This window comes from Carcharhinus amblyrhynchos, chromosome 7 (genome assembly GCF_965287045.1).
Source record: "Carcharhinus amblyrhynchos chromosome 7, sCarAmb.v2.hapA, whole genome shotgun sequence".
In the NCBI taxonomy this organism is placed as follows: domain Eukaryota; kingdom Metazoa; phylum Chordata; class Chondrichthyes; order Carcharhiniformes; family Carcharhinidae; genus Carcharhinus; species Carcharhinus amblyrhynchos.
Window position 1 is genome coordinate 94,513,359 of NC_137330.1, and position 26,626 is coordinate 94,539,984.

General features: G+C 42.0%; 1 protein-coding gene and 1 long non-coding RNA gene across 3 annotated transcripts; one reads left to right on the forward strand and one right to left on the reverse strand.

The window, feature by feature from the left end:
- Positions 1 to 1,438: 1,438 nt before the first annotated feature.
- On the reverse strand, positions 1,439 to 9,387 carry LOC145345143 (uncharacterized). Its single transcript, XR_013887033.1, has 3 exons — positions 9,323 to 9,387; positions 3,352 to 3,480; positions 1,439 to 1,582 (listed from the first exon to the last, which is right to left on the reverse strand). It is a non-coding gene; the product is annotated as an uncharacterized LOC145345143 (long non-coding RNA).
- LOC145345142 (uncharacterized) lies at positions 7,842 to 25,755 on the forward strand. 2 transcript variants are annotated; one of them, XM_080192811.1, is made up of 7 exons: positions 7,842 to 8,114; positions 16,165 to 16,363; positions 18,221 to 18,310; positions 19,897 to 19,976; positions 22,215 to 22,378; positions 24,026 to 24,136; positions 25,207 to 25,755. In XM_080192811.1, exons 2-7 carry the CDS (start codon positions 16,239 to 16,241, stop codon positions 25,300 to 25,302), a joined length of 666 nt encoding a protein of 221 aa, XP_080048937.1. In that variant the 5' UTR covers positions 7,842 to 8,114; positions 16,165 to 16,238; the 3' UTR covers positions 25,303 to 25,755. The 2 variants fall into 2 exon arrangements, with proteins under 2 accessions (XP_080048937.1, XP_080048938.1); XM_080192812.1 differs by lacking the exon at positions 7,842 to 8,114 and adding an exon at positions 8,581 to 8,731.
- The last annotated feature ends 871 nt before the right edge of the window (positions 25,756 to 26,626 follow it).

Consider the following 26,626-nt stretch of genomic DNA (forward strand, 5'->3'; position numbering starts at 1 on the left):
GTGCTCATTGACCTACGTGGATTCTCAGTTAAGTAACACGTTGGTTTTACAATTCTCGTACTTGTTTTCAAACCTCTCCGTGACGTTTCTTCCCCTGTCTTTGTAGTCTCCTCCAACCTTAACCTCAACCCTCCAAAATACTTAGGTACTCCCAATTCTGACCTCTTACAAATTTCTGATTTTACTTATTCCATCATTGTCAGCATTACCTCCCGGGGCCTAAGCTTTTTATGCTTCTCAACTTCGTTCTCCTCCTCAGAAATGCTTTTTAAAACTTGTCTTTAACCCTCATTGCTAATATCACCTCACATGGCTAGGTGCAAAGTTTAGTTTAACAGTGCCCCTTTGAAATGCCTTGGGACATGTTATGACATTAAAGGTGCTATATAAATGTAAGTTGTTGTCAGCGAGGTGAACAGTAAGCTAATTGCAAAGTTCAGGGCACATTATGTTTGAAACCATTCACATGTCATATCTATCATTGGCTTAATGATCATTTAAAGTGTCCATCATGTTTTGTACAGTAACAATTATATGTTCATTGTGCAGATCTGTTGAGATTTGAATGGTCCAATTCAAATCTTCAGATATCAGGATCTAAACCAATTGGGAAAAAATGTGGATTTGGATTAAGATTGAATTTTTGTATGAGTGAAATTTCACAATCAAAACTTTTGGGAGTGTGGGTAATTTATTTCACGGCAGTTCATCAGCGTTCCATACTTGGTGTTTCCCATGGAGAAATCTGCATTTTGTTTTAATTGTTCATTAGTTTTCTTTGTGCTCAATTAAAAGCTCCATCCCCTAAGGAGAACCATTCGTTCCACATTCTGATACCTCTACGTAAAATATTTTTCATCTACAGTATGGCCTGAATATTCCACCAATTCTTGATCTTTTATTTTATCTATGTACATCTGATTTTTTTTTTTAAACACCAAATCATCACTTCATTTTGTGGAACTAACAATATCCATTGTGGAGCATGCAAAGTTAGGAAATGGGGAAATGATGTGAAAAGGGTCCAAAGTAAGTAAATATTAGAATTGCATGGTGGATATTCTGAGGAGTTGCTGTATGTATTGAATGATTGTAAGAACGTACATGCTGAAGAAAATGGTGTTTTTTTTTAAAACCTTCAACACTTTGTCTGAGTTATGTCTTGGTATTATTCATGTGGACCTCTTCCTCCTCATGGAGAATTTTTTCTACAGCAAATATAATAAACTTTAAGATGTTCTGTGTTTTTTTTGGTATAATGTTATAAACTTTATGATGTGATGAGAAAAACACTTTTTGTTGAGCTTTATATGTGGAGCATCCTTATTTCAAATAAATGTCCAACTAGATTATTGAATGTGTCATGAGTACTGCCACAAACTGTAGTGAAAAATATCCATATTTTTAAATAAACGAGAAGATAAGTGAATTTCTTAAGTTTTTATTTGACTTTTCAAAGTCTTCTGTTCATCACTGCTTGCCAGCTCTACACATCGTCTGGATTCAGAGGTCATAGGGTAGTGTGAACTTTAGGAAACATCAGTCCTGATGTCATGTAAGTAAATGATTTGAAATAATCTCACTGTGGAAGTAAGTAGAAAAATTGGGAGAAGTTATTGAAAAAAAATTACCATTTTTAGTTAATTCACCTTTAACTTACATTATTGTGGGTGCAATATTACATACCATAACATTTCTTAGTCCTACATATTATTTGGCCCAACAGGTATTTACGGTTCACATGATCCTTCTGACTCTTTTTCATCAACATATCCTTAAGTACATCTAATTTAAACATAATACAATCATGGTTTTATAAAAGGGAAATTGGACTTGACAAATTTATTCAAGTTCTGTGAAGATTTTTAAAATCATTCATGGGATGTGGGCATTGCTATATTCATTCCCTGACGGCAGCTAAGAGTCAACTACATTGTGGTGGATCTGGAGTCATAGTAGGTCAAACCAGATAACTGAACATTAATGAACCAGATGGTTTTTATGACAATTGACAATGGTTTCATAGTATCATTAGACTTTTAATTCTAGGTTTCTTTACTGCATTAAAATTTTACAATCTGCCGTGGTGGGATTCGATCCTGGTTCCTCAGAGGATTATCCTGGGTCTCTGGATTATTATTCCAGCTACAATACCACAACATCATCTCCTCCCCTATGTAACAAGCTCACGGCTTCGGGAGTAATAGATAGAAGTTATAATCCAGAGAGAGCACTTTAAGACAACAGGAAGAACCCCTGGGAAACCTGTCACTAAATTTCTGGCCAGATTACAAGGTGGACACAGGGATTTCATTATCCAGGAACAGACATACAAGCACCTTTTTTTATTATTCATGGGACATGGGCATCACTGGCTGGCCAGCATTTATTTCCATCCCTAGTTGTCCGAAGGCAGTTGAGAGTCAACCACATTGCTGTGGGTCTGGTGTCACATAGGCCAGACGAGGTAAGGACGGCAGATTTTCTTCCCTAAAGGACATTAGTTAACTTGATGGGTTTTTCTGACAATCAACAATGGTTTCGTGGTCATCAGTAGATTCTTAATTCCAGATTTTTAATTTTTTATTGAATGTAAATTCTACCATCAGCCTTGGTAGGATTCAAACCCGGGTCTCCAAGACATTAGCTGAGTTTCTGGATTAAAAGTCTACCACTAGGCCATTGCCTCCTCGGAATCCAATTCCTGACCTTAGAAGACACAAAGGCCAGACTAGCCATCAAACAGGGATCCCTTTACAAATGAAAGGTACCACAATGCCCAACTGATTTGCATGTGGCATCAGCTCATCTCACACTCATTGTGGGGGCAAGAATCAAGCTTTATTGGGAAATATTGCTGCCAGCAGATCAAGCTGAACTGGTTGGAGATCTTAAGGTTAGACATGGGGAGACTTTACAAAACCATCAGTAAATACTCTGGAGTTTTTCCAATAAGAACTGGGAAAACAGTTACATTGACCCTGATGTTACACCTAAATATTTAAGACTGAAACCAGTCCCATACTCCCTGTTGAAGAAGATGGAAACTGAATTAGAGTGCTTTCAAGTTTAGACATAAGGCCCATACAATTTGCAGAATGGACTGCGCCTGTAGTCCCCATTTTTAAGCCAGACAAGTTGGTTCGTCTTTGGAGTCTACAAACTTATAAACAGTCAATCAGGTTTCCAAACATGATATGCCCCAATCAAAGATCTGTAAGCTAAGTTAGCAAGTGGCTAGATGTTCTCCAAGCTGGACATGAGTCACACTTATCTTCAGCTGAATTGGACAAATCTTCCCAAAAATATGTAACAATCAACACGCACAAAAGACTATATGAGTATACTCACTTGCTCTTCAAGGTCTCATCCACGTACGCCATATCCCGCTGAGTTATGGAGAACATACTCCAAGGGCCACCCAGAGTGATGGTGCATTTCGATGATATCCTAGTCACGAGGGCTTTGGAACATGTGCACCTGGCAAATTTAGAAGAGGTTTTGCAGAGATTCTCAAGAAACAGAGTATACTTGAAGAGGGAAGAATATGTTTTCGAAGTGTCTGAAGTGACCTACTTAGGCTATCAGGTAGATGACAAAGGTTTACACCCTGTAGAGAATAAGGTGAAGGCCATCAAGTAATGATGGAGTTAAAATCCATCCTGAGATTAGTTAATTATTACAGAAAATTTGTCCTGAATTTGGCTTCCATGTTGGCCCTCTTGCATATCCAACTACAAAAACACTAAAAGTGGTCTTGGGAAGCACCACAGGCAGCGGCTTTCGACAGTGTTAAATTTCAGCTCCCATCATCTAACTTATTAGCCTATTTTGAGCCATGAAAGAACTCGTTCTGACATGCAACACTTCTCCATAAGGGGTTGGGGTGGCACTTTCAACTCGCATATGCCTCTAGGACCCTTTTGGATGCCAAGCACAGGTATTCTCAAATCAAGAAAAAGGGCTTGATAGTGATATTTGGTGTGAAAAAATTCCATCAGTACATCTATAGCAGACGTTTCACAATGGTTACCAACCACAGATGCTTATTGGGACTTTTTAAAGAAGAGAAGAGAATTACTCCCTATTGCCTCCACCTGAATAAAGCATTGGGCCTTGCTACTTGCAGCCTATAAATACCTTCTGGGGGACCACTCTGCACGCCGGATAGCCAGTGCCGAAGCGCTGAGATGCCTCCTGTTGTCCAGAAGCTTGGCTCCTCAGCCAGCATTAGAAGAAGTTGTGATGACCCTAAATTATTTAGAGGTTCTGTTGGTGTCCACAAGGGAAATTAAGGTCTGGATACAAAAGGATCTAATCTTGTCTAAAATAAGGCATATGATTCGACATGGTGGATTCCGAGGACAACCCTCAGAATAAATGAAATCCTATTTGGCTAAGAAAGATGAGCTCAGTGTTGAGGACAAGATCATTCTCTAAGGGTCCTGAGAGGCATCTGATTAATGGAACTACATTATGGTCACCCTGGAATGTCAAAGATGAAAATGAAATGGCTAAAATCTACATTTGGTGACCCAGTCTCGGCTCAGTCATCACTGATCTGGTGATGCCAAAGTATCAAAAACTCCTTCCCACAGCTTCCATACATCCGCAGGAGTAGTCTGGCAGCCATGGGTATATGTGCACATGGAGTTTGCTGGACCCTTCATGGGTTTCATGTTTTTAATCATGATAGATGCACCTCAATGCACCCCATTGAGTCTGCACTGACACTCTGACATAACATCTCATTCAGGTCCTATCCCTGTGACCCCACGTATTTACCCCGCTACTCCCCACCCCCAACCTACACATTTTAAGTAAAGGACACCATTACCCATCTAGCCTCTGTGACTTCAGAACAGTAATATGATTTACTCTGAAACGTACTAGTGTTGCTCAGTAAGTCACTGGGCTGTATTCAAGAAACTCACAATCACCTTCTCACGAGTAATTAGGGATGTATAATAAATGCTACTATTGTCAGCAACATTCTAACAGCAATGACCATAAAACTGTACAAATTTCAACATGCAAGAGACCATTCAACTTGTCTTCGCTAATAATGGTTCCCCTTCATAAGTATCTATATGATCCCATTTCCCTGCTGTTTTCTAGAATTATTTAATGCATTCTTCCATAACATGAATAAGCTTCCAGAAATACTAAGGGACAGAGGGTCTACCATGAAGGAGGAACTGAAGGAAATTCTTATTAGTCAGGTAATTGTGTTGGGAAAATTGCTGGGATTAAAACCCAATAAGTACCCAGAGCCTGATGTTCTGTCTGTCAGAGTACTTAAGGAAGTGGTCCTAGAAATAGTGGACGCATTGGTGATCATTTTCCCATATTCTACAGACTGTGGAAAAGTTCCAATGGATTGGAGGGAAACTAATGTAACTCCACTTTTCAAAAAAGAAGGGAGAAAACGGGGTATTGTAGACTGGTTCACCTGATATTGGTGGTGGGGAAAATGCTGGAGTTAATTATTAAGGATGTAATAACTGAACACTTGGAAAGCAGTAACAGGATCGGTCCAAATCAACGTGGTTTCACTAAAGAGAAATCGTGCTTGACAAATCTTCTGGAATTTTTTGAGGATATGACCAGTAGAGTCAACAAAGGTGAACGAGTGGATGTTGTGTACCTGGACTTTCAAAAGGCTTTTGACAAGGTCCCATGCAAGAGATTAGTGAGCAAAATTAAAGCCCATGGTATTGGGGATATTGTATTGACATGGATAAAGAACTGGCTGGCAGACAGAGAGTTGGAATAAATGGGTCCTTTTCAGAGTGGCAAGCAGTGACTAGTGGGGTATTGCAGGGCTTGGTGCTGGGACCCCAGTTGTTCACAACGTACATTAATGATTTGCAATATCTCCAAATTTGCAGACAACACTAAGCTGGGTGGCAGTATGTGTTGTGAGGAGAATGCCAAGAGGCTGTGGCAAATGCTTGGCAAAGAACAAAAACAGCCCGGGAAACAGGCCCTTCGGCCCAACGAGCCCGCACCGCCATTTTAACATTACCAGTTCCCCCCTCCACCCATGACCCTTATCTATTGTTTATGGCAATCCACATTGAGGGAAACTAATTTAGGGACAATTTATTACTTCCAATCAGCCTAATAGCACACATCTTTGGGGCGTTGGAGGAAACCACAGCGCCCGGAGAAAACCCATGCAAGCACAGGGAGAATGCGCAAACTCCCACAGGCACAGGCCCAAATCCATGTGTCTGCACAGCAAACAGTGATAGTCACTGAGCTGTCGTGTTGCCCAGCATCTGGTCCAGTTTAAGCGTACACTAACGACATGAAGCACTAGGCCACTCGAATATTCAAGAGCAGCCCAAGTATGACCCATTGCGTGTATGCTCCTCGTTGGACAACAAGGCAGACTGGCTTAAAACCTCTGAATTAAAACAATAAAATGTGGTTAAATGTGAGGTTAACCACTTTGGTGGCAAAAACAGGAAGGAAGATTATTATCTGAATTCTGGCAGCTCAGGAAAAAGGGAAGTGCAATGGGTGTCACGGTGGAACAGTCACTAAAGGTTGGCATGCAGGTACAGCAGGTGGTGAGGAAAGCTATTGGCATGCTGGCCTTCATAGCAAGAAGATTTGAGTATAGGAGTAGGGATGTCTTGTTGCAAAATACAGGATCTTGGTGAGGCCACACCGTGAGTATTGTGTACAATTTTAGTCTTCTAGTCTGAGGTCGGACATTCTTGCTATTGAGGAAGTCCCGCAAAGGTTGAGCAGACTGATGCTCAGAATGGCAGGACTGACATATAAAGAAAGACTTAACGACTGGGCTTATACTCACTGGAATTTAGAAGAATGAGAGGGGATCTCATAGAAATACATAAAATCCTAATGGGACCGGACAGGCTAGATGTTGGAAGAATGATCCTGATGTTAGAGAAGTCCAGAACTAGGAGTCAGTAGTCTAAGAATAAGGGGTAAGCCATTCAGGACTGAGATGAGGAAGAACATCTTTATTCAAAGAATTGTGAACCTGTGGAATTCTCTGCCACAGAATGCTATGTGGGTCAGTTCATTAGATATGTTCAAGAGGGAGCTGGACCTGGCCCTTGTAGCTAAAGGAATCAAGGGATGTGGAGCGAAAGCGGGGAGTGGGATACTGAGAGTGCATGATCAGCTATGATCATATTTAATGATGGTGTGAGCTGGAAGGGCTAAATGCCCTACTGCTGCACGTATTTTCTATGTTTCTATAAATCAAATTCTCTGTAAATACTACAGTTAGCTGTTGAGCTTGTAATGCATTATTTATACTAATTATTCTTCCTGTTATTTAAAAAATAACTATCCTTTCCAATCTTGGTATTAATGCTTAGTAGCCGTTAGAAATAATGTTTTCTCCTTCAGCACTGTAGAGATTCTATGATCTATTCTATTCTAAATTTGTTCCATAATTTTGATCAATTCTTCTCAGGTTCCTGCAACTAAAAGTTGGTCCCAATACGTAACAAGTGAACGTTCCCGGATAAAGCTGATGAAAAGGAGTGTATGAGAAAAACATTTTTAATGCAAGGCTAGGAAGGTGCATTTTTTTGGTATTAGGCCAGTTTTAGACTCCAAATCTGTAGGCTACATAGAATTGCTCAATTCTTAAACCACCAATAGTTGATTTTTCTTCGGTCTAAGGCACTGGGGGACGTGGCGCCGCGGGAAACGGCACCTGAACAAGTCGTGGGGCGAAGTTATTGGTGGAGGAACAGAGGCGACAAGATCGCCACCTGCGGTCTGAGAGCGACGTGCTGGCCCGTTGAATTGAGGTTGTAAGATGACGCTGTGCCGAATCGGAGGGACACACGCATGCAAAACACACAGCACATTGCCTTGCATGATGGAGTAGTAGTCATTTTCAGTTCCTGTTGCAGACGGGAGGGAAGTTGGTTCAGTTTAATAATAAGAGCCTGTGCGCCCTGTTTAAGAAACTGTTTTCCTAGCGCCTCTGACAGTCGGATGGTGAATGCGATCAAAGCCTCCGTGGATTTAGAGACAGATCTGTAGGAAGTGCTACAAAGACTGGGCTGACTTTTTATTCTTTTACAAAAATTCACACAATAAAAATATCCAGTGTTTTGGTAAGTTGGGCTCATTTCATATTCGCTATTCAATGTATCTTTTGCTTTAGGTTCAACTCTCTGGTAGTGTTTTACAGTAGCTGGTCTTAAAAGTTGCAAAATCAGTAACCAGTTGATTTGGGATGAGTTTACAACATGTTTTATAGTTGAAAGTTTATGATTTTTATTTTTTTTAAAAATTCCCATCACATTTTTAAATATTTACACTCATGGTTTCTGTGATTTGTAATGAAATATGTCATTTGCTGGGGGGGGCGGGTGGCGGTGGTTTGGGTCTGCCTTCTGAGACCAGGGTTCCCTAAACCCCAGTTTATTTTGGACTTGCAATATTACCTTTCAAACTAAGCCCTAACAGCGGTCGTTCTAACCTACTTCCTCAAGAATTGGGACTCTGCATCATACAGGTTTACAATCCCATTACAGGGTGCTCCGGGGACTTGCCGCTGATTACCACTTTAAACAAACGTTCGCCAATTTAGTCAATATCAGATATTAAAAGGCTTTCTCAAACCAGTAAAAAGATGCATTTCTACGTCCATTGCACCGTGATTAAATCCAAAAGCAATTCTGCTTCCTCATTCGTACCAGCTCACAGGCAACAACACATTTAAACGGGGGTGAGTATAAGGTGGCTATTTTTAGCGATAGGAGAACGTTTGCAGGAGACTTGACCTCTTGTGTGTCAGGCAATTTGGATTTCATAATCGAAAATCACAAATGTTCACTGCTCACAGACTTTTTCTAAAAAAAGACGCTTCCCCATACTTTATCTGGCAGGCTGCCCACTGGGGTGAGAGCAGTGAGGAAGTCGGTCTCAGTTATCACATCATGTCCACAGTCAAAGTTACACCAAGTAACATTTACCCACCCAGCCCCTCTTAGGCTGTGGAACGCTTCGTTTGTTGAAACCGTCAGTGGGAGCTATTCCTGCTGTTACTTTGATGGGATGGGAAGGGGAGAAATGGTCATCATCCTTTCAGTTTAAAATGCAAGAATGTGTTTAGAGATTCAGTTCTCCCTCCACAATTGGGGGACGGAGGTTATGTTTTCAGGCCAGTGAAAACGTAGCAAAACCAATTGGTCGTGTGCCTAAAACCTTTCTTTACCCGCCTGGGTGTAAGTGCTGAAGGTTGCCCTATAGAGTTTGACTACAATTTTTTAAAATTTGGTGTGAAGGCACCTCCATGCTGGAGCACCCTGTCAATTACCATTCGCTGCTGCGCCGCCCCAGCTGGGAGGACTCTGACTGGCCCTCCGTTTTTTGAGACCGCCCGCTGCACTTAATTGGACCGGGAACCTGTCTCCGTGCGCCCTTAGTGAGAATCCCAAATATTGGCTGGTTACCCCCGGGGGGCTGGTTCCGGACCCAGAACCTACCTACTGTCCTGTGTCCTTTATCCGGAGGGAAAGTTGACCCCTAAATGTGTGTGCTGAGGACGGATATGCTTAGCGGAAATCTTATTAAGAAGGGAAATGATATGAGCAAAATTTTTAGAGAAGAAATTATTGTTAACTTTTTGTTCTTTCAAGAGATGTGGGTATTGTTGGCAGTTCTAGCATTTGTTGCCCATCCCTAATTGCCATTGAGAAACTGGTAACGAGCTGCCTTCTTAAACTGCTTGCAGTCCATCTGGTGCTAGTACAACCAAAGTGTTATTAGGAATGGAGTTCTAGGATTTCGGCCCCAAAGCAATGAAGGAATATGGTGATATAGTTCCATTCAGGATGGTGAGTGGCTTGGAGGGGAACTTGCAGGTGTTGGTGTTCCCATGTATCTGCTACCCTTGTCCTTCTAGGTGGTAGAAGTTATGGATTTGGAAGGTGCTGGCAAAGGAGACTTGAAGATTTGCAGCAGTGTATCTTGTATATGGCATACACTGCTGCTATTGTACATCAGTGGTGGAAGAAGCAAATGTTTAAAGTGATGAGAGGGGAGCCAATCAGATGGGCTGATTCATGTTAAATGCTGTTGAACATTGTTGGAGCCAATGCCATCCAGGCAACTGAAGAATATTCCATCATGCTCCTGACTTGTGGCCTTGTTGATGGTGCACAAGCTTTGGTCGTCAGGAGATGAGTTACTTGCTGCAGAATTCCCAGTCTCTGACCTGCTCTTGTAGCCACGGTATGTATATGACTGGTAACCTCCAGGATATTGATGATGCGAAATTCAGTGATGGTAATGCTATTGACTGTCAAGATTGACTGTCAGGTTCACTCTTGTTGGAGTTATTATGTGTGGCACTGGCCTGGCACTTGTATGACACAAGCTTTACTTGCTGCTTTTCAACACAAGCTGAAATGTTATCAAGATTTTGCTGCATGTAGACAAGGAACTCAGTATTTGAAGAATTGCAAAGGGTGCTGAACATTGTGGAATCATCAGTGAATGTCCCCACTCCTGACCTAATGATGGAGGGAAGATCATTGATCAAGCAGCTGATGAACTTAGGTCACTACCCTAAGAAACTTCAGCAACGCTGTTCTGGGGCTGAAATGGTTGATTTCCAGCAACCACAACCATCATCTTTTGCACTAATAGCTAACTGTTAATTTGAGAGAGTGCAATGATGCACTATTGAAGTTTGAAAGCATCCCTCTGTGGATGGACACAGATTCAACCTCCTCCACTCAGTTGAATTCCTGAGCTGTGGGGAGGTACCCAGAAAGCTGTGTGTATTTCTCTCAATGGGTATGGTTTATTTCATAGTCATACAACTCAGAAACAGGCCCATCAGCCCACCGCATCTATGCCAACCTTCAAATACTTATCTATACTAATCCTATTTGCCTGCACTTGTACCATAGCGTACTATAGCCTACTTTACCTTGGTGATTTAAGTGCTCATCCAGATGCTTCTCAGATGTTGTGAGAGTACCTGCCTGCACCACCCTCAGACAGTGCATTCCATAGATCCCCTCTAAACCACTTACTCCTCACTGTAAACCTTTGATTCTTAGGAACTCCTCTATCTATGCTTCTCATAATATTTTATATCTCTATCAGATACTCCGCAACCTCCTCTGCTCTGGGGAAAAGAAACCCAGCCTTTCCAATCTCTCAAAGCTAAACCTTTCCATCACAGGCGACACCCTGGTGAATCTCTTCTGCACCCTTTCCAGTGCAATCACATACTTCCAGTTAGTGTGGTGCCTATTTCTTGGATAGCTTTTCTACATTTGTATGTCAGTTCACATCAGCACTAATAAAGCCCAACCAGCAGATTTCCTATCAGTAGGTTGTCTAGATTATGCTCAATATGATGCCCAAGATAATTAGGAGAAAAAAATAGGGAATAGAGTGTTTACATTTTTTAAAATGCTGAATTGTTGCAATCTGCAACTAGCACAAGCCCAAATTGAAACACTACTTTAAAGTTTGCACCCCAGCATGGAGAAAACATTTCCCCCTGTCTATTTTTAAAAGTCCACATTAAGTATTGTATTTGAATTGATTATTTTAAACCCAGTATGCATTAATTCTTTTTGTTGGGATGGTTAGCACTGCTGTCTCTTAGCACCATGGACCTGGGTTCGATTTCCAGCCTGGGTCACTATCTGTGCAGAGTCTACATGTTCTCCCCATGTCTTTGTGGGCTTCCGCTGGGTACTCCGGTTTCCTCCCACAGTCCGAAAGATCATTGAATACCTGCAGCGCAGAAGGAGGCCAACCGGCCCATTAAGTGTGCACCGACGACAATCCCATCCAGGCCTTATGCCTGTAATCCCACATATGTTCCCCACTAATCCCTCTAACGTACGCATTTTGGGACACTAAGGGCAATTTAACGTGGCCAATCAACCTAACCCGCACGTCTTTGGACTGTGGGAGGAAACTGCAGCACTTGGAGGAAACACACACAGACATAGGGAGAATGTGTATGGAGTTTGCATAGTGACCCAAGCTGGGAATTGAACCCAGGTCCCTGCAGCTGTGAGAACATAAGAACATAAGAAACAGGAGCAGAAGTAGGCCATCTAGCCCTTCGAGCCTGCCCCGCCATTCAATAAGATCATGGCTGATCTGTCGCTGCTCAGTTCCACTTTCCCGCTTTCTCCCCATAACCCTCAATCCCCTCTCTTATCAAAAACCCATCAACCCGCGTCTTAAAAATATTTATCGAGGCAGCCTCCACCACTTCAACGGGCAGAGAATTCCAGAGATTCACCACCCTTTGAGTGAAGAAGTTCCTCCTCAACTCCGTTCTAAACCGCCCCCCTTTTATCTTGAGGCTGTGCCCCCTAGTCCTACTGTCTTTTTTGAGCGGGAAGAGTCTCTCCACCTCTATCCTATCCATCCCATTCATCATCTTATACGTCTCAATGAGATCTCCCCTCATTCTTCTAAACTCTAACGAGTACAAGCCCAGTTTATTCAGCCTCTCCTCATAGCTCAACCCCCTCAACTCCGGTATCAGCCTAGTAAACCTCCTCTGCACTCCCTCCAGGGCCAAAATATCTTTGCGCAGGTGCGGCGCCCAAAACTGCACACAGTACTCCAGCTGCGGCCTCACCAATGCCCTATACAGCTGCAGCAAGACCTCCCTACTTTTATATTCAATCCCCCTCGCTATGAAGGCCAGCATCCCATTTGCCTTCCTGACCACCTGCTGCACCTGCAAGCTGGGTTTTTGCGACTCATGCACAAGGACCCCGAGGTCCCTCTGCACCGTCGCCTGCTGCAGTTTTTCGCCCCGTAAGTAATAGTCCTTCCTACCATTCTTCCTACCAAAGTGGACCAACTCACACTTGCCAACATTAAATTCCATTTGCCATTTCCTGGCCCATTTGCCCAGCCTATCTAGATCCTTCTGCAGACTCTCCACACCCTCCGCACAATTTGCCGTTCCCCCAATCTTGGTGTCATCAGCAAATTTCGACACCCTACACTCGGTTCCCTCCTCCAGATCATCTGTATAAATGGTAAAAAGCTGAGGCCCCAGCACCGACCCCTGGGGCACTCCACTAGTCACCATCCGCCAATCCGAATAGCACCCGTTGACCCCCACTCTCTGCCTCCTATTTGACAACCAATCCTCTATCCACGCTAACACCCTACCCCCAACTCCATGTCCCTCAACCTTCTGCAATAACCTCTTGTGAGGTACTTTGTCAAACGCCTTCTGAAAATCTAGAAAGACCACATCCACCAGCTCTCCTCTATCCACCGCCCTAGACACATCCTCATAGAACTCCAGTAAATTTGTCAGACACGACTTCCCTTTAATGAAACCGTGCTGCGTCTGCTCTATCAAGCAATTCCCTTCAAGATGCCTCGCAATTTCCTCCTTAATGACAGATTCTAACATTTTACCTACCACAGACGTTAAACTAACTGGCCTATAATTCCCCGCCTTTTGCCTGGCACCCTTCTTAAACAACGGCGTAACATTAGCCGTTTTCCAATCATCCGGCACTTCCCCGGAATCCAGCGACGTCTGGAAAATAACCACCAAGGCATCCACTATCACCTCCGCCATTTCTTTCAGAACCCTCGGATGCATTCCATCCGGTCCTGGGGACTTGTCCACAATCAGCCCCTCCAGTCTGTCAAGCACCGCCTCTCTAGTAACAGTAATGTCATTAAGACCCTCCAGTCCTACTACCTTTCCATCGCTAACACCCGGCAAATTATTCACGTCCTCCTCCGTGAAGACAGAAACAAAAAAGTTATTCAATACCTTAGCCATATCCCCATCCCCTACCACTAGGTCCCCTTTCTCATCCTCTAAAGGACCAACATTCACCCTAGCCAGCCTCTTCCTTTTTATATATTTATAAAAACTCTTGCTATCCTTTTTTATATTAAGCGCTAGCCCAGCTTCATAGTTTCTCCTACCCTTCTTTATCAACTTCTTTGTCAATCTTTGTTGACTTTTAAACCTCTCCCAATCCTCTTCTCGCCCACTACTCTTAGCTACTCTAAATTCCTCCGCTTTTAGTTTAACACTTTCCTTCACCTCCTTCATTATCCACGGCTTATTACCTCTCCTCCTACTATCCTTTTTGACCATCGGAATAAATTTCTGCTGAGCACCAAGAAAGGTCTCCTTAAAGATCCTCCACTGCTCCTCAGCAGACCCTCCCTCCAATGCGCTCCCCCAGTCCACATTCGCCAATTCTTCTCTCATCCTACTGTACTCCCCTCTATTCAAACAAAGGACGTGTGTCCGGGAACCCACTTTCTCCTCCTCCATCTGCACCAGAAACTCCACCATACAATGATCACTCTCCCCAAGAAGATCCTTCACCACAAGGTCCCTAATTCTACCCGCCTCATTACATAGCACCAGATCCAAGATAGCTCGCTCCCTCGTCGGCTCCAACACACACTGTTCGAGGAAACTATCCCGGTAGCATTCCAAGAAGCAGCAGTGCTAGCCACTATGCTGGTTAGGTGCATTGGCCATGCTAAATTCTCCCTCAGTGTACCCGAACAGTGTGGTGACTAGGTGATTTTCACAGTAACTTCATTGTAGTGTTAATGTAAGCCTTACTTGTGACATCAATAAACTCAAAACTTTTTATAGCCACTTGGTGTGACTTTTTCTCCTGTGAACCAAAATTTTTACCTCCCTTTGCTTTTCCACCTCACCCAGTTTTCCTTTATTCAAAATTTAATTAGTTTTAATTTCTTATACCCCCTCCCATTCATACACAATCAAATTGTGTATTTCTTTAGCCATTTCCACTATCTTATCACTATATACTGTTTGCTTTCTTTCTGCAAATTAGTTGCACTTCCTTTTTCTTTCTGCAAATATATAATAACATATGTCTATAGAATGCAAATTTAGGTAGCATTTGCTTCAGAGCCAAATGCAAATCATTGTGCACAATAAACAGAAGTGTTTCTAAAACAGAGCCTGATGGCATTCCCCTAGCAACTTTGAACCACTCTGAGAAACCACCTTTAATACCCAAGACCTGATTTTAATGCAGAATAGGGAGACAGCCACAAAATTTCAACATTGGAGTCTCTTTGAAATGGTGGTGGGTGCTATAGACTTCAAACTTACTTAACTTACAATGAAGTTTTTTTGATGACCTCAGAACATGAAACAAATTATTTAAATGGAAGATCCTTTCTTACTTCTTGCTTTATTCAATTTTATTTTTAAGATAATATATCTACCCTCCTGATTGTCAATGGATAAATGGTTCTGAGATATCAAGATCAAGAGGACATCACTACCTAGCTTCTTTTAAGCTGGTGTTCTGATGGGAACATAAGAGCAGCCTTAGTGACGTGAGCTGGAATGGGGGTGAAAACTTTCATGCTTCCAAAGTGTTAGAAAACTTGTAGATTTGGTGACCGGTATGAACTGTATTGAGCTCTAGGAAGCATCTTTTCTACATCATGGACACAATGTAAATGCACGTTGTTGTATTGAATTTGTCTGCAATGCCTTATATAGTTGAATGGTGTTCATTGTCTAGGTTTATATTGTATATTATGGCTAGATTGTGCAATAGGAGGGCTACCAACACTCCTGGAAATGTATCATCTGCACTCAAAAAATAATTGACATTGGGTGGATTGTAGTGGAATAAAGATATTTGTTGCATTATTGCCCACGTATTACTAAACTGTTTCCAATGACTGCTGCATGCAATTGTATTCATCTCTAGGTTGCTATCAAGTATGAGTGCCTTAACACTGGGAATATTAAAACTCACAGTTGGAAACCATATTCAAATACCTGGGGAGTGGGGTTCGGAGAAATAATCACAACAGACTATATGTAATGTAGCATTTTAATACAAAACTCATTTTTGTTACATCATTTATTCACATTCACAACACGTGCTTCAGTTTTCTTTTGCTTTAATTAGAACACCTAGTAGACTCTTCTTCAAAATCATTAAACAAAATAAATATCAGACTGAATATAAAATACTTGGGAGCCCAATGCCATGTATTTTGTGGTTGAGTCAACTCAGTTGCTTTAAGTGATGTCGAACCTAGAACTTGTGGTATCTTGTATGTTATGTCACTTTCAAAATAAAAGTGCCATGTATTTAATATTTTTGTGCTTTCAATTAACAGCAGTGCAAGTTGGTTATCTTCAAGTCCCCCAGTTGTTAGTGAAAGGAGAAGCTGGTAACAACTGGACAACTGGGATGCCTCAGCTAACTGCAGCTGCTGTTTTGCAGATAGGTTTATTAATATCTGCGCTTCCTGCACAGTATATTTTATCGCGGTGGTCTGGCAGTGATTCTACCCAACGCACTCAGGCATCAAAAAGGTATGTTACATGTTTTTAACATCTGTTGGTGTTTTTAGCATTGTGGCACTTGTGAGGAAAGGAACTCCTCATGGACTTTGTATAGCCAGTGTCAGCATCAAGCACTCCAAATTTAAGCACAGCAAGATGAGAAGGCAGTATGCCTACTCTGTATGCTTAATTTGGTCCTCAGGATAAACTCCAGTTGAATTTTGTAGCTTCCAAAATTCATTTTCAATCAAACTTTCTACTGACAGGCTTTCATCTTGTCACTACTGTTCAGTGACCGGTGCTCAAGATTTAATTGTTCTTAAATGACATAACCTACCCCATTATACAACAGAAAAGCAAAAGATAATGCACTTTTGGACTTTATTTGGAGAATCCTGGCTATAGTCATATGCATCAATTTATTGCCTATCAATAATCCTATAATTTTATCACATGTTGCTGACTATGGGTCAATAGGTTAACAACAAAATAAGGATCAAAAACAGCATTTGTCACAATGACACAATGGATTGAACATGTTCAACACTGTTTCTTAATCTGGTTACATGGAATGTGGCAGTAAAGATAAGGAAGGCTATTCGACTCATCATGCCTACTTGGCTCTTTGTTAGAATTAGCTTAGAATTGCTTCCACGAATTTGCTATTTGCCCATATCTTTTTTTTCTTCAAGTATTTTTCCAATTTTCTTTTAAGTACAAGAATTCAATTGGCTATCTTCACTCTTTCAGCAATGCACCCCAGAGTACAGTAACTTGTTGTGTTTTTGATATTTTCTCTTTCGCCAATGCCATTAAATTTGTGCCTTCCGGTTAGCCACTGCCACTGGAAACCATTTCTCCTTATTCACTCCATTGAAACCTTTGTGATTTTGAATGACCTTATCAAATGTGTTAGCCTTCTCTGCTTTAAGCAGAACAACCCCAGCTAATTCGGTGGCACCACCTAACTGAAATCTCTCATCCCTGGCTACCTTCCAGTAAATTCCTTCTCCACCCACTCTAAGGATTTGCTAACCTCCCTGAAGTATGGTGCCCAGAGTTGAACAAACTGGTCCAAATTTGGCCATATTAATAACAGCTAGGTTCATGCCAGTCCTACAGGATAAATCAGTGGGAGCAGCCTCTGATTTCCGCAGTTAAATCCAGGAGCTGCTGTCAGAAATAGTCTTCACTGTACCTTCACGTTCTTCCAAAAGTGTGGTGCCCAGAACTTGATATAATACTCCAGTAGCAGTTGAACCAGTGTTTTATCACAGGTTTTTCATAATGTCTTTGCTTTTGTACTTCAAAACTCTATTTTTATGCTTTTCTGAACACAGATGTAACTGATGCAATTCTCCAGTCCCCTGGCGCCACCCCTGTGTCAAAGAAGGAATGGAAAATTATGACTAGTAATTTTTTTTAGGTTTCATCTTTGCATCGTGCCGGGAGCTCTGGCTTTGCTTGTCCTATTCTTTTCCCCTCTCAAGAATGTCCTTTGCCTGTACCTGAACAAACTCTCCTTTGGAGACGATCCAATGTTCCATCAGAGTTTATTTAAAGACCTGACAATCTTTGATTCCAATTCACCTGGGTCAGATCTTTCTTCACCTCACTGAGCTTAGCCTTCCGCCTGTTAATTATTTTTACTATCACAAACATGCAGCTCGTTTGTTCTACAAGGAAATCAAAGGTTACGGGGAGCTAGCAGGAATGTGGAGTTAAGGCCACAATCAGCCATCATCTCACTGAATGACAGAGCAGGCTCAAGGGGCTGAATGGCTGTCTCCTGTTCTTAATTTTTGATCCTGCAATCTTGTATGTTTTTCTCTCTCTCTCTCCCCCATGCCCTAATATATTGCATGTTTCTAATTCCCTTTTTGAAAGGTTAATCGACAACTGGAACCGATTCAAAAGAACTTATTTAAATTTACAAGCATGGAAGGACTGGCTAATAGAATGGAGTTTAAAAGAGAGGTAAGATTTTGAGAAATAGAACTAACATAAACTCTGTTATTGACAACATCTGTGAAGGAATCCTAAAATCATAAAGGAACATGTTTATAATTAAATGTATCTATGATGTCTTTTCACTTGCATGCTGCCTAACAACAAAAGAGATTACAGTTTATTTATTAGTGTCACAAGTAGACTTGCATTAATACTGCAATGAAGTTACTTTGAAATTTTTTCTTCTGGTGCATAAAGGGGTAGAAACAGATTCCGTGCCATTCTTTGCATTCCCAGGAATTTAGATTTCCATCCCTAAAACTGTGTAATTTCTAGGCCCCTGAGCGGAGATTGGGACCCCATAATCCTCCCAGCTATATGGACTGCTTACTTCTACCTTCGCAGGATTCCGCCACTCTGGAACTATAATCTTGAGACTCGACTGTTTCAGCCATCTCCTTGCTGGCCTTCTTTTCCCCACGAACTCCAACTTTTCCGAGGCTTCTCTGGCACGTGTATCTCAATCTCATGTTATGTCATCCTTTTCTCCCAACTTAAAACTGTCCTCTTATTCATAGAATCCCTGCAGGATCATAGAATCCTACAGTGCAGAAGAAGGCCATTCGGTCCATTGAGCCTACATCAACCACAATCCCACTCGGATCCTATCCCCATAACCCCATGTGTTTACCCCAGCTAGTCCTCTTGACACTAAGGCGCAATTTAGCATGGCAATCCCCTAACATACACACCTTTGGAATGTGGGAGGAAAACGGAGCACCTGGAGGAAATCCACACAGACATGGGGAAAACGTACAGATTCCACACACACAGTGACCCGAGGCTGGGAATCGAACTTGAGTCCCTGATTCTGCGAGCGGGTAACCCTCCAGTCACCCTCTTTGCTGTTCATTGTGAGCCACCCAAGAGACTCTGCGGCAGAGCCCAAAGCTGTGCTCATTCCACACACACGCGCACACACACACACACACACACACGCAGACACACACCCCTTCATTCTGGCAGGCCCAATTCTCCAGTACTTTCAGTTTTAAAATCCTTGTTCTCATCTTTTAAATCCTCATCTCACCTCATCTCATCCTTTCTCTACATCCTATTACAGCCCTACATCCACAAGCATGCCCCTCACCTTGACTCAATACGCTGTGCCTCTGAATCTGGACTTTTTTACATCCCTCCCCAACCCTTGATCATTCCTTCATTTGTGGGACACTCTTCACCTGCTTGGGTTCCGCAATTCCCTCCCTGAAACTCATCTTCTTAACCCATCTCACTCCTGTTGATCTTTCTCTTCCTGGGGCAAGGCCCATTCTCCTTGCCAGGTTTACCTTCTAATTTTACTCAAAAATTAACTCACCTGCAAATTCCAACTGAAGAGAAGTTAGTCTCAAAATGGAACAAGATGCATCCCAAAGTTGGGGGGGCGGGGGGGTGAGGCGGTGAGTGCTAGAGGCTTTTTTGTCTTTCCTTTCCCTAGAACTAGGAAGTTTCTTGCTCCTTGTGAGTTGGGGAAAATGAATGTGTTCGGGTCTGCTGTATGCAAATGGTTTTATTGAGTGGATTTCCATGATATTTTCTCTGATGTTCTGCAGACCTGTTGAGCCTGATGATCTTCCTGGAGAGTCCCCAGCGATGGAAGTCTTTCTATTGAAACAGAATGAGTACTTTGCAGGTACGTTGGGAACGAAAAGTCCGCTTGTTTGACCTCAAGAGTTTATTTCTGTCTGCTACACAACTCTTTGGCCAAATTGAAAACAACAGCTTCATTGTGAATTCAGTAATCCTTCTCTCTTTTCTCCACCCATTGATCACTATTTGTGTGCAAGGGTTAAATTGGCCCGAATCCTTGCTCCCAAGCAAGGAGTGCAAAGTCAGGACAATTCCCGGCTCCTTAGATCCAACCTAGGGAAAAGTATCCCAGAATTCTTAGAAGGTGATGGGTTTATGGGAGTTGTTGTGGCTGAGTCCAGAAAGAGTGTGGAGGCTGCCAGATGCAGAGACGCTGTAGGCGAAAGGCCTGCCTCAGTACACAAGCGCTTTATCAAAGCAATGAATAAAAGCAGTAAAGCAAAAAACAGTCCTCCAATTCTCACCCTTCACACCCCCTCACACCTCGCGCCCACCCCCCCCCCCCCATATACTGACCATGTCCCTCCCATGCCACCACATGCATCCCTCCCAGTCCCCCATAGCCCCTCATACATTCCATGCCCACCTACCCAACTCCAGGCCCATTTTACCCTTCGTGTGTACCTACACCTACCCCTGTTGCATTTTATAGCTCCAATGTCCCTCTGCCCATCACCATCACCTTTATTGCCTCTATGACAACTCTGTGTCAATTCATGTTAACCCATGGCCTAGCAGCCTTTGCTGTTACACCTACCATGCGACTGACTCAATACCCACTAGGGGCAGACCTCGAGACCTGTGCTGAGATTAAATAACATTCTTAAATGTCTATTGATGAGTTCACTATTTTTAAAAAAATTCTCATTGACTAAAGACCCATTCACTACATTTAACTTATTTTAATCCCTTATAAAAATATGCATTGGAATTCACAGCCCCACTGCAAAGAGTTTACAACCACTTGAAGCTGCTAATCAAACTGAATTGACACACCCCACTCTGATAATGAAAGTTGTTAAATCAATCATGCAGCACAAATCCTCTATTTATAACCTTCCTTTTGACTTGTGTATACGGACATAGAAATAGGAAGCATTGATTTTTATTACACCACAGGTTTTTATCAAACATTTAAGTGCCTTGACAGCTTGATAACATTCTGGCAGCTCTTCTGAAAATTCCTTCTAAAGGTTCTTTTTAACAGTTCCCTATGACAGCTCCGTTGATAGTTCTGATGAACTTGACCATTCTAATGAGTTTATGCGCACTTGTGTTTGCTTTTAGTAGCCCCAAACGATACTTTACTTCTCCCAAAGATGTCGTTGGGTTATATCCAAAAGCATACATTACAGGTCCAAAAGGGTACTCCATCCCTCTAAAGAACAAGATGATCTCTAAATCTTCTGCTACCATGTCTAAAGTTCACAAATTGTGTTTTTGAATACTCCATTAGCAGTAAGTAGATCTGCCTGAGGCAGCTGGACTTTAAATGTCCAGTTGCAGCCATGAACCATAGACATGCAAAATTATTTATTGTGTTCGGGTGAAGGACTTCCAGATTTGGGCCTCTCCTGCCGTTTTCCCAACAATGGAGAGGCTCTCCAACTCTGCAGAAATTCAGGCCCAAGTGAGATTCACACTCACTGTTGTGATTTTGAGTCCACGACTCAGGATTGCATAAACAACTTGGCCCTAAATTGAACCCGTAATTTCCACATTTTCTCTGATTTCCCCTTGTATTTTAATCTTGGGTGTTTGATCCCTGATGTCAGTTGTGTTGCCCTTCATTGTACTCTCTTCAAAGCCGAAATGTAGGATGGTGACCACTAAGATCTGAGCGTTCTCCAAAATCTTAATTTGCTTTGGGCTTTGCTATCTCAGCGCTATTCAATGTTCAGCTTTGTAGTGCTTCAGGAAACTTTCTGCTTTTAGCTGAATATGATAGTTTGTGCATTTAAATACACAAGGACAAATGTTCATCACGTTTGGACAAAAATACTGATTTCATTAACAAGACTACTTAGAACTTGGGGAACTGAGTTACTAAAATGTTCTTTCATCTCCAAGACTATGAACTGAATCTTTCCCAAACTGCTGGGAGGAACCAACTTTAATCCAATCTTCAAAAATAACAGGCTTTAATACAATTGCATCAAAATAATTTGAAGCATCAGTTTGAAATGTAAACTTGCTGATGAATGATATTCGCACTAAGAGAATTCTTCAAAGACTCCAAATTAAATTTCAATGCACCCTAATTTCCGACTTGTCTAATTAGGCTCACCTGAGCCTCGGTCTCCAAGGCCATTGTCTGTCAAATACAGAGTAGGACAGGTCTTCACGCACAAGCAGGAAGGATACCACGGTGTAATTGTCGGCTGGGATGAAAGAGCCAGAGCCCCAGAAGAATGGCTTGACGAAAGATATTCATCCGACGTGCAGGTATGAGAAGGATGCACAAAGGAAATTTTGTTGAGTGTACTGGCATCTGTTGAGGATCTGTCCAAATACTATTTATTTTTCATTGCTAAGACAATACCGAGTTAACAGCAGAAAAGCTTTGCAAGAAAATAAAGGAGCTTCCTAGTTTATCCTTCCGTTTATTTTTTTCAATCTCACTGAATTATCTTCATGAAGTTGATCTTGCTCTAGCCTGCTATTGATCTCCATTACACTCAAACATCAGAATTTTTAGACCCATGGAAGTGGGATGGCAGGTGAGGGATTGAGCACCATGACAGTAGCATTGTCTCATTGCTTGCCCATCCTCCCTGCTCTCACTGTGATTTATCAGTAGTGGGGGAAGTTGGCATCAAATGTCTGGGCCACCAGGTGAAACCTGATGGATTGGTGACCAGTCAAGTGGGTGGGCCCCCTTTAATCACCCGGAACCCATCAACGGCACTACCCCCACCCGTGGTAATTCTTCCATCCCAGCTTTGGTCCGGCAAGAAATCAAACTTATCTTTAAGTCTGGGCTTCATCGGCAGCTCCTCACTGAGGCTGCCTGCAGTCCCAGCAGTGGCCAATGCCCCTGATGGCACTGCTGGGACGAGGGAGCAATCAGCCCTCTGACTGGCAGTTCTTGGAGGTGGATTTCCTCTCCAATGGGGTGAAAGGCCTGCCTTAGAACAGAAACAGCCTGTTGGTTATTTTGGCTATGGTTAGCTGGCCAAGTATAGGTGGACTTGTTGGGGGTGGCGTGGGGTGGTGGGGTCAGGGACTCGGACCCCAAAAGATTTCAGCTTACCTTTTAACCATGACCCAAACGTTCAGCCCATGTTGCTAAAAGCAGAGGGAAAGTATATTTCTGACTGCATTACTTCAGAGATGAGGAATATTTTTCAAGGGAAGGAAAGATAATCCAGGCCAAGTAGCCCTGATGTATGTTTTGCTTTAATGGAGGGTTTTTCAGGGTCTGTTCTCCATGGCCACAAATCTTGTTAAGGTAACAAACTTTCACAAGAGGGCCATAATGGGATTTGCCGCAGTACGATCTTTATTACCCCGAAGCCCAAATGTTGGTGGAGTTGGAAGGGGGGAGTATTTCCAAACGTTTAGCAGTGGAGAGCATTATACCTTTGTAGTCAAAGGGTTGCAGTGTTTCCCGTGTGTGTGTGTGGAGGGGTGGAGAGAGGCGGCTTTGGTACCCATGGTAGAGGGGGCCTGTTACTTTACTTTGAGATTGGACCACCCTTTAAAAATGTCATCCTGATCTCTGTGGAGCCAACCTTACCAGCTCTATGTGGCGGCGCACCGCCAGAATGATGGTGCAAAAAATGACCTCCTGCTTTATTTCTGACAAAGTTTCAGAAGATCTGGAGCGTAAACCCGACTGTTTCTGGAGAGAAACATGCTAGTCTTCAGTCAGAACCTGGCATGTTGCCATTTTTATTGGAAAATTCCACCCGAGGTTTAAAAAGTAATCTTCACTTTTTTGTTTCTCTGTGTCACATTGGAACTAGCCATTAAGGACCACAGAATAAAATCCTACTTATATTCTACTGGAACATTTTTAATTATGCAAGTGGGTAATGCTTTACCTTTTATTGCACAGACACATAACCACTGATATATTTTTATCTATAGAATTTGAGAAATACTCCCCATTATAAAGTTCTGATTCATGCAGTTGATGGAGGAGCTTCAAAAACAGCCTATATTCCAGAGAGTGAAATTGTCATAGTGACTGGTGTACAGGTATGTGTTTGAGTGCGGGTGGATTTGTGGGTGAGATGTTGTGTAAAAGCGGAGGTGAAGGACACCTGAAGCTTCATACAATCCTTACACTGCAGAAGGAGGCCTTTCAGCCCATTGAGCCTGCACCAACAATCCTATCCCCATAACCCCCGCATATTTACCCTGCTAATCCCCCCAGACACTAATGGTCAATTTTAGCATGGCCAATCGACCTAATCCGCACAACTTTGGAATTTCATTTTATCCTGTGATCAGAGGAGCTTCAATTATTGCAAAGTGATGTCTAGAAACATATCAAGATTTAATTTTGCATTTGATCATGATCTTGACACATTATTTCAATGTTTCAGATTAGACTGGGTGAGATTATTCAAACAACTGCCATATTGAAGGTAGTTTGCAAAGCAAATTCTTACATGACTTTAGGTGGAAATGAAATAAGCTGTTAACCTGACACATAAACAGCTGTATCTTAGTGTCTCAGTGAAGGAGAAGGAAAGACCAATGCCAAAAGTTTGAACTCAAACTAATCTTCATTTGTTATGGCTACTGAATGATGTATATCACTTATGGAAGTGAGTGATTCAGGACTGGTGCAGATGCCTGACCTTGTTAAAGTACAGGAAAATGGTGCTAAACCATCCTTTATCAGAGATGCCTTGGATGTCCATTGAGACCTTGAAATAGAAAGCTGCAAGGATTGGACAGCTAATCATATTTCTGTCTAAATTACTGCTGGTTATGGACTCCAGAGTTTTTCCTCTTTCCTACCAGTTTCCTTCTGTTCTTTCCCAGAAACATTGACCTACTTTCCTGGGATACAATTCCACAGTACCTCTCCCTAGTTCCCATTAGTCACATGTGGGCTTTGATAGAATGTGTTGCTAGTCCATGTAATTGGATACTGCGTCACTGCTGAGATCCAAGACTGCCTTCACCCAACATCAACGTACACATAGAGGTTACTCCAGGACTTCAAGGCTGTTTATAGGCCCAGGTTTCAGATTTGTTATCCACATGTTATTTATTCACTGAATTCTGACCAATTTTGCATTGTTGTTATTTTTTAGGTGTTCCATCCTCTGTTAACATATTATTTCAGCATGTATTTTGGAGACCAGTACATAATGATGCCATGGCTGTTGCAAATCTACCCCCATGACTGAATGGTGTTAATTGCCAAATGATGCACAGACTATAATTTGCACCAGGGGAATTAATATGAAAACTTGAAATTCATGAAGGCCTTGAATATATAATGTATTTAAAATTCCATGCCAAAACTCTTTAAGGAAAGTTTTTAAAATATTACTACCACAGACTCATTTGTTGATATTTCCTTTTGGAATAATTGCAAGATGATTCAATTACTGTACAAAAATCAAATGTATGTTTTTTGAGAAAATTATTCAATTCATATCTTCCTTTAACAGTGGCACAGCTTAACACAGACTTCTAGCCTGTATAACACACAAGACTCCTGTTACCAAACCTTGATAATCATTCGCAGATATTCTGTTAGCTTATAGAATGAGAGAAAAATCAAAGGGATATTTTATCTGTAGTAATTTGCAGAATGTCCTTTCTATAACAAAAATAGTATAGTATCACAAAATAAGGAAAAATGGCGTTTAACTTTACATTGTAATACATTAAAAACCATGGGTAGTTTTGTAGACATCCCTAACTGCATTTTTTTTATTTGTACATGGGATGAGGGTGGCATCACTGGCTTGGCCAGCGTTTATTGGTCACTCCTAATTATCTCAGGCCTTAGATTGAATGGCTGGTTTGCTAGACCCATATTGTTGAGAGACTGGAGTCACATCTCGGTCAGAGTAGGTAAAGAAGAAAGATTTTCTTCCCCAAAAGGCATTAGTGAACCAGATGGGTTTTACAACCATTGACAGATGGTTTCATGGTCATCATTAGAGTTTTAATTCCAGATTTTTATAGAATTCAAATTTCACCTGGACCCCTGAATATTACACTGGGTTTCTGGATTAGTAGGCCAATGACAATACACCTGCCATCTGAAAAATTCAGGCCCATAGCTTTACTCTTCCTGACTTTTGCTGGGTTTTAATTTCCATTATCACTAGAACTTTTATTTTCTAATGATTGTAATGTAAATGCAAGCTGTCGCTATCTTGACCCAGATCAGCTAAACTTAGCAATTAAGTGTGGCTCAAGCCTATCACCTTCCTGGTCTATATGGCTCACCTAGTCTGTGCAAAGCAGCTTAGCCTTCAGGGAGGTAGTATCCTGAAGAGTTTGTGCGGGAAGCTGTATCTTGAAGAATTCTTTAGCGTGAAGCTATATCTTCAGCAACTGCCACCCCCCGCCCCCGTCCCCGTAGTTCCCCAATACCCAGCAGCACTTTTACATGCGAGTATAAATGAATGACCTGCTGCTTGTGTGACTTGGCTGCCAGGAACTGTGCAAGAATGGTAGAAAGACAGTTGTCCCCTTCTCTGTAACATGTGGCCG

Excerpts from the sequence above, each read along its gene's own strand:
- LOC145345142 (XM_080192811.1), top strand. The coding sequence starts at position 16,239 with ATGCCTCAGCTAACTGCAGCTGCTGTTTTGCAGATAGGTTTATTAATA. Across the intron at positions 16,364-18,220 it reads CGCACTCAGGCATCAAAAAG|GTTAATCGACAACTGGAACC; the intron begins GTATGTTACATG and ends CCTTTTTGAAAG. Across the intron at positions 24,137-25,206 it reads TCATAGTGACTGGTGTACAG|GTGTTCCATCCTCTGTTAAC; the intron begins GTATGTGTTTGA and ends GTTATTTTTTAG.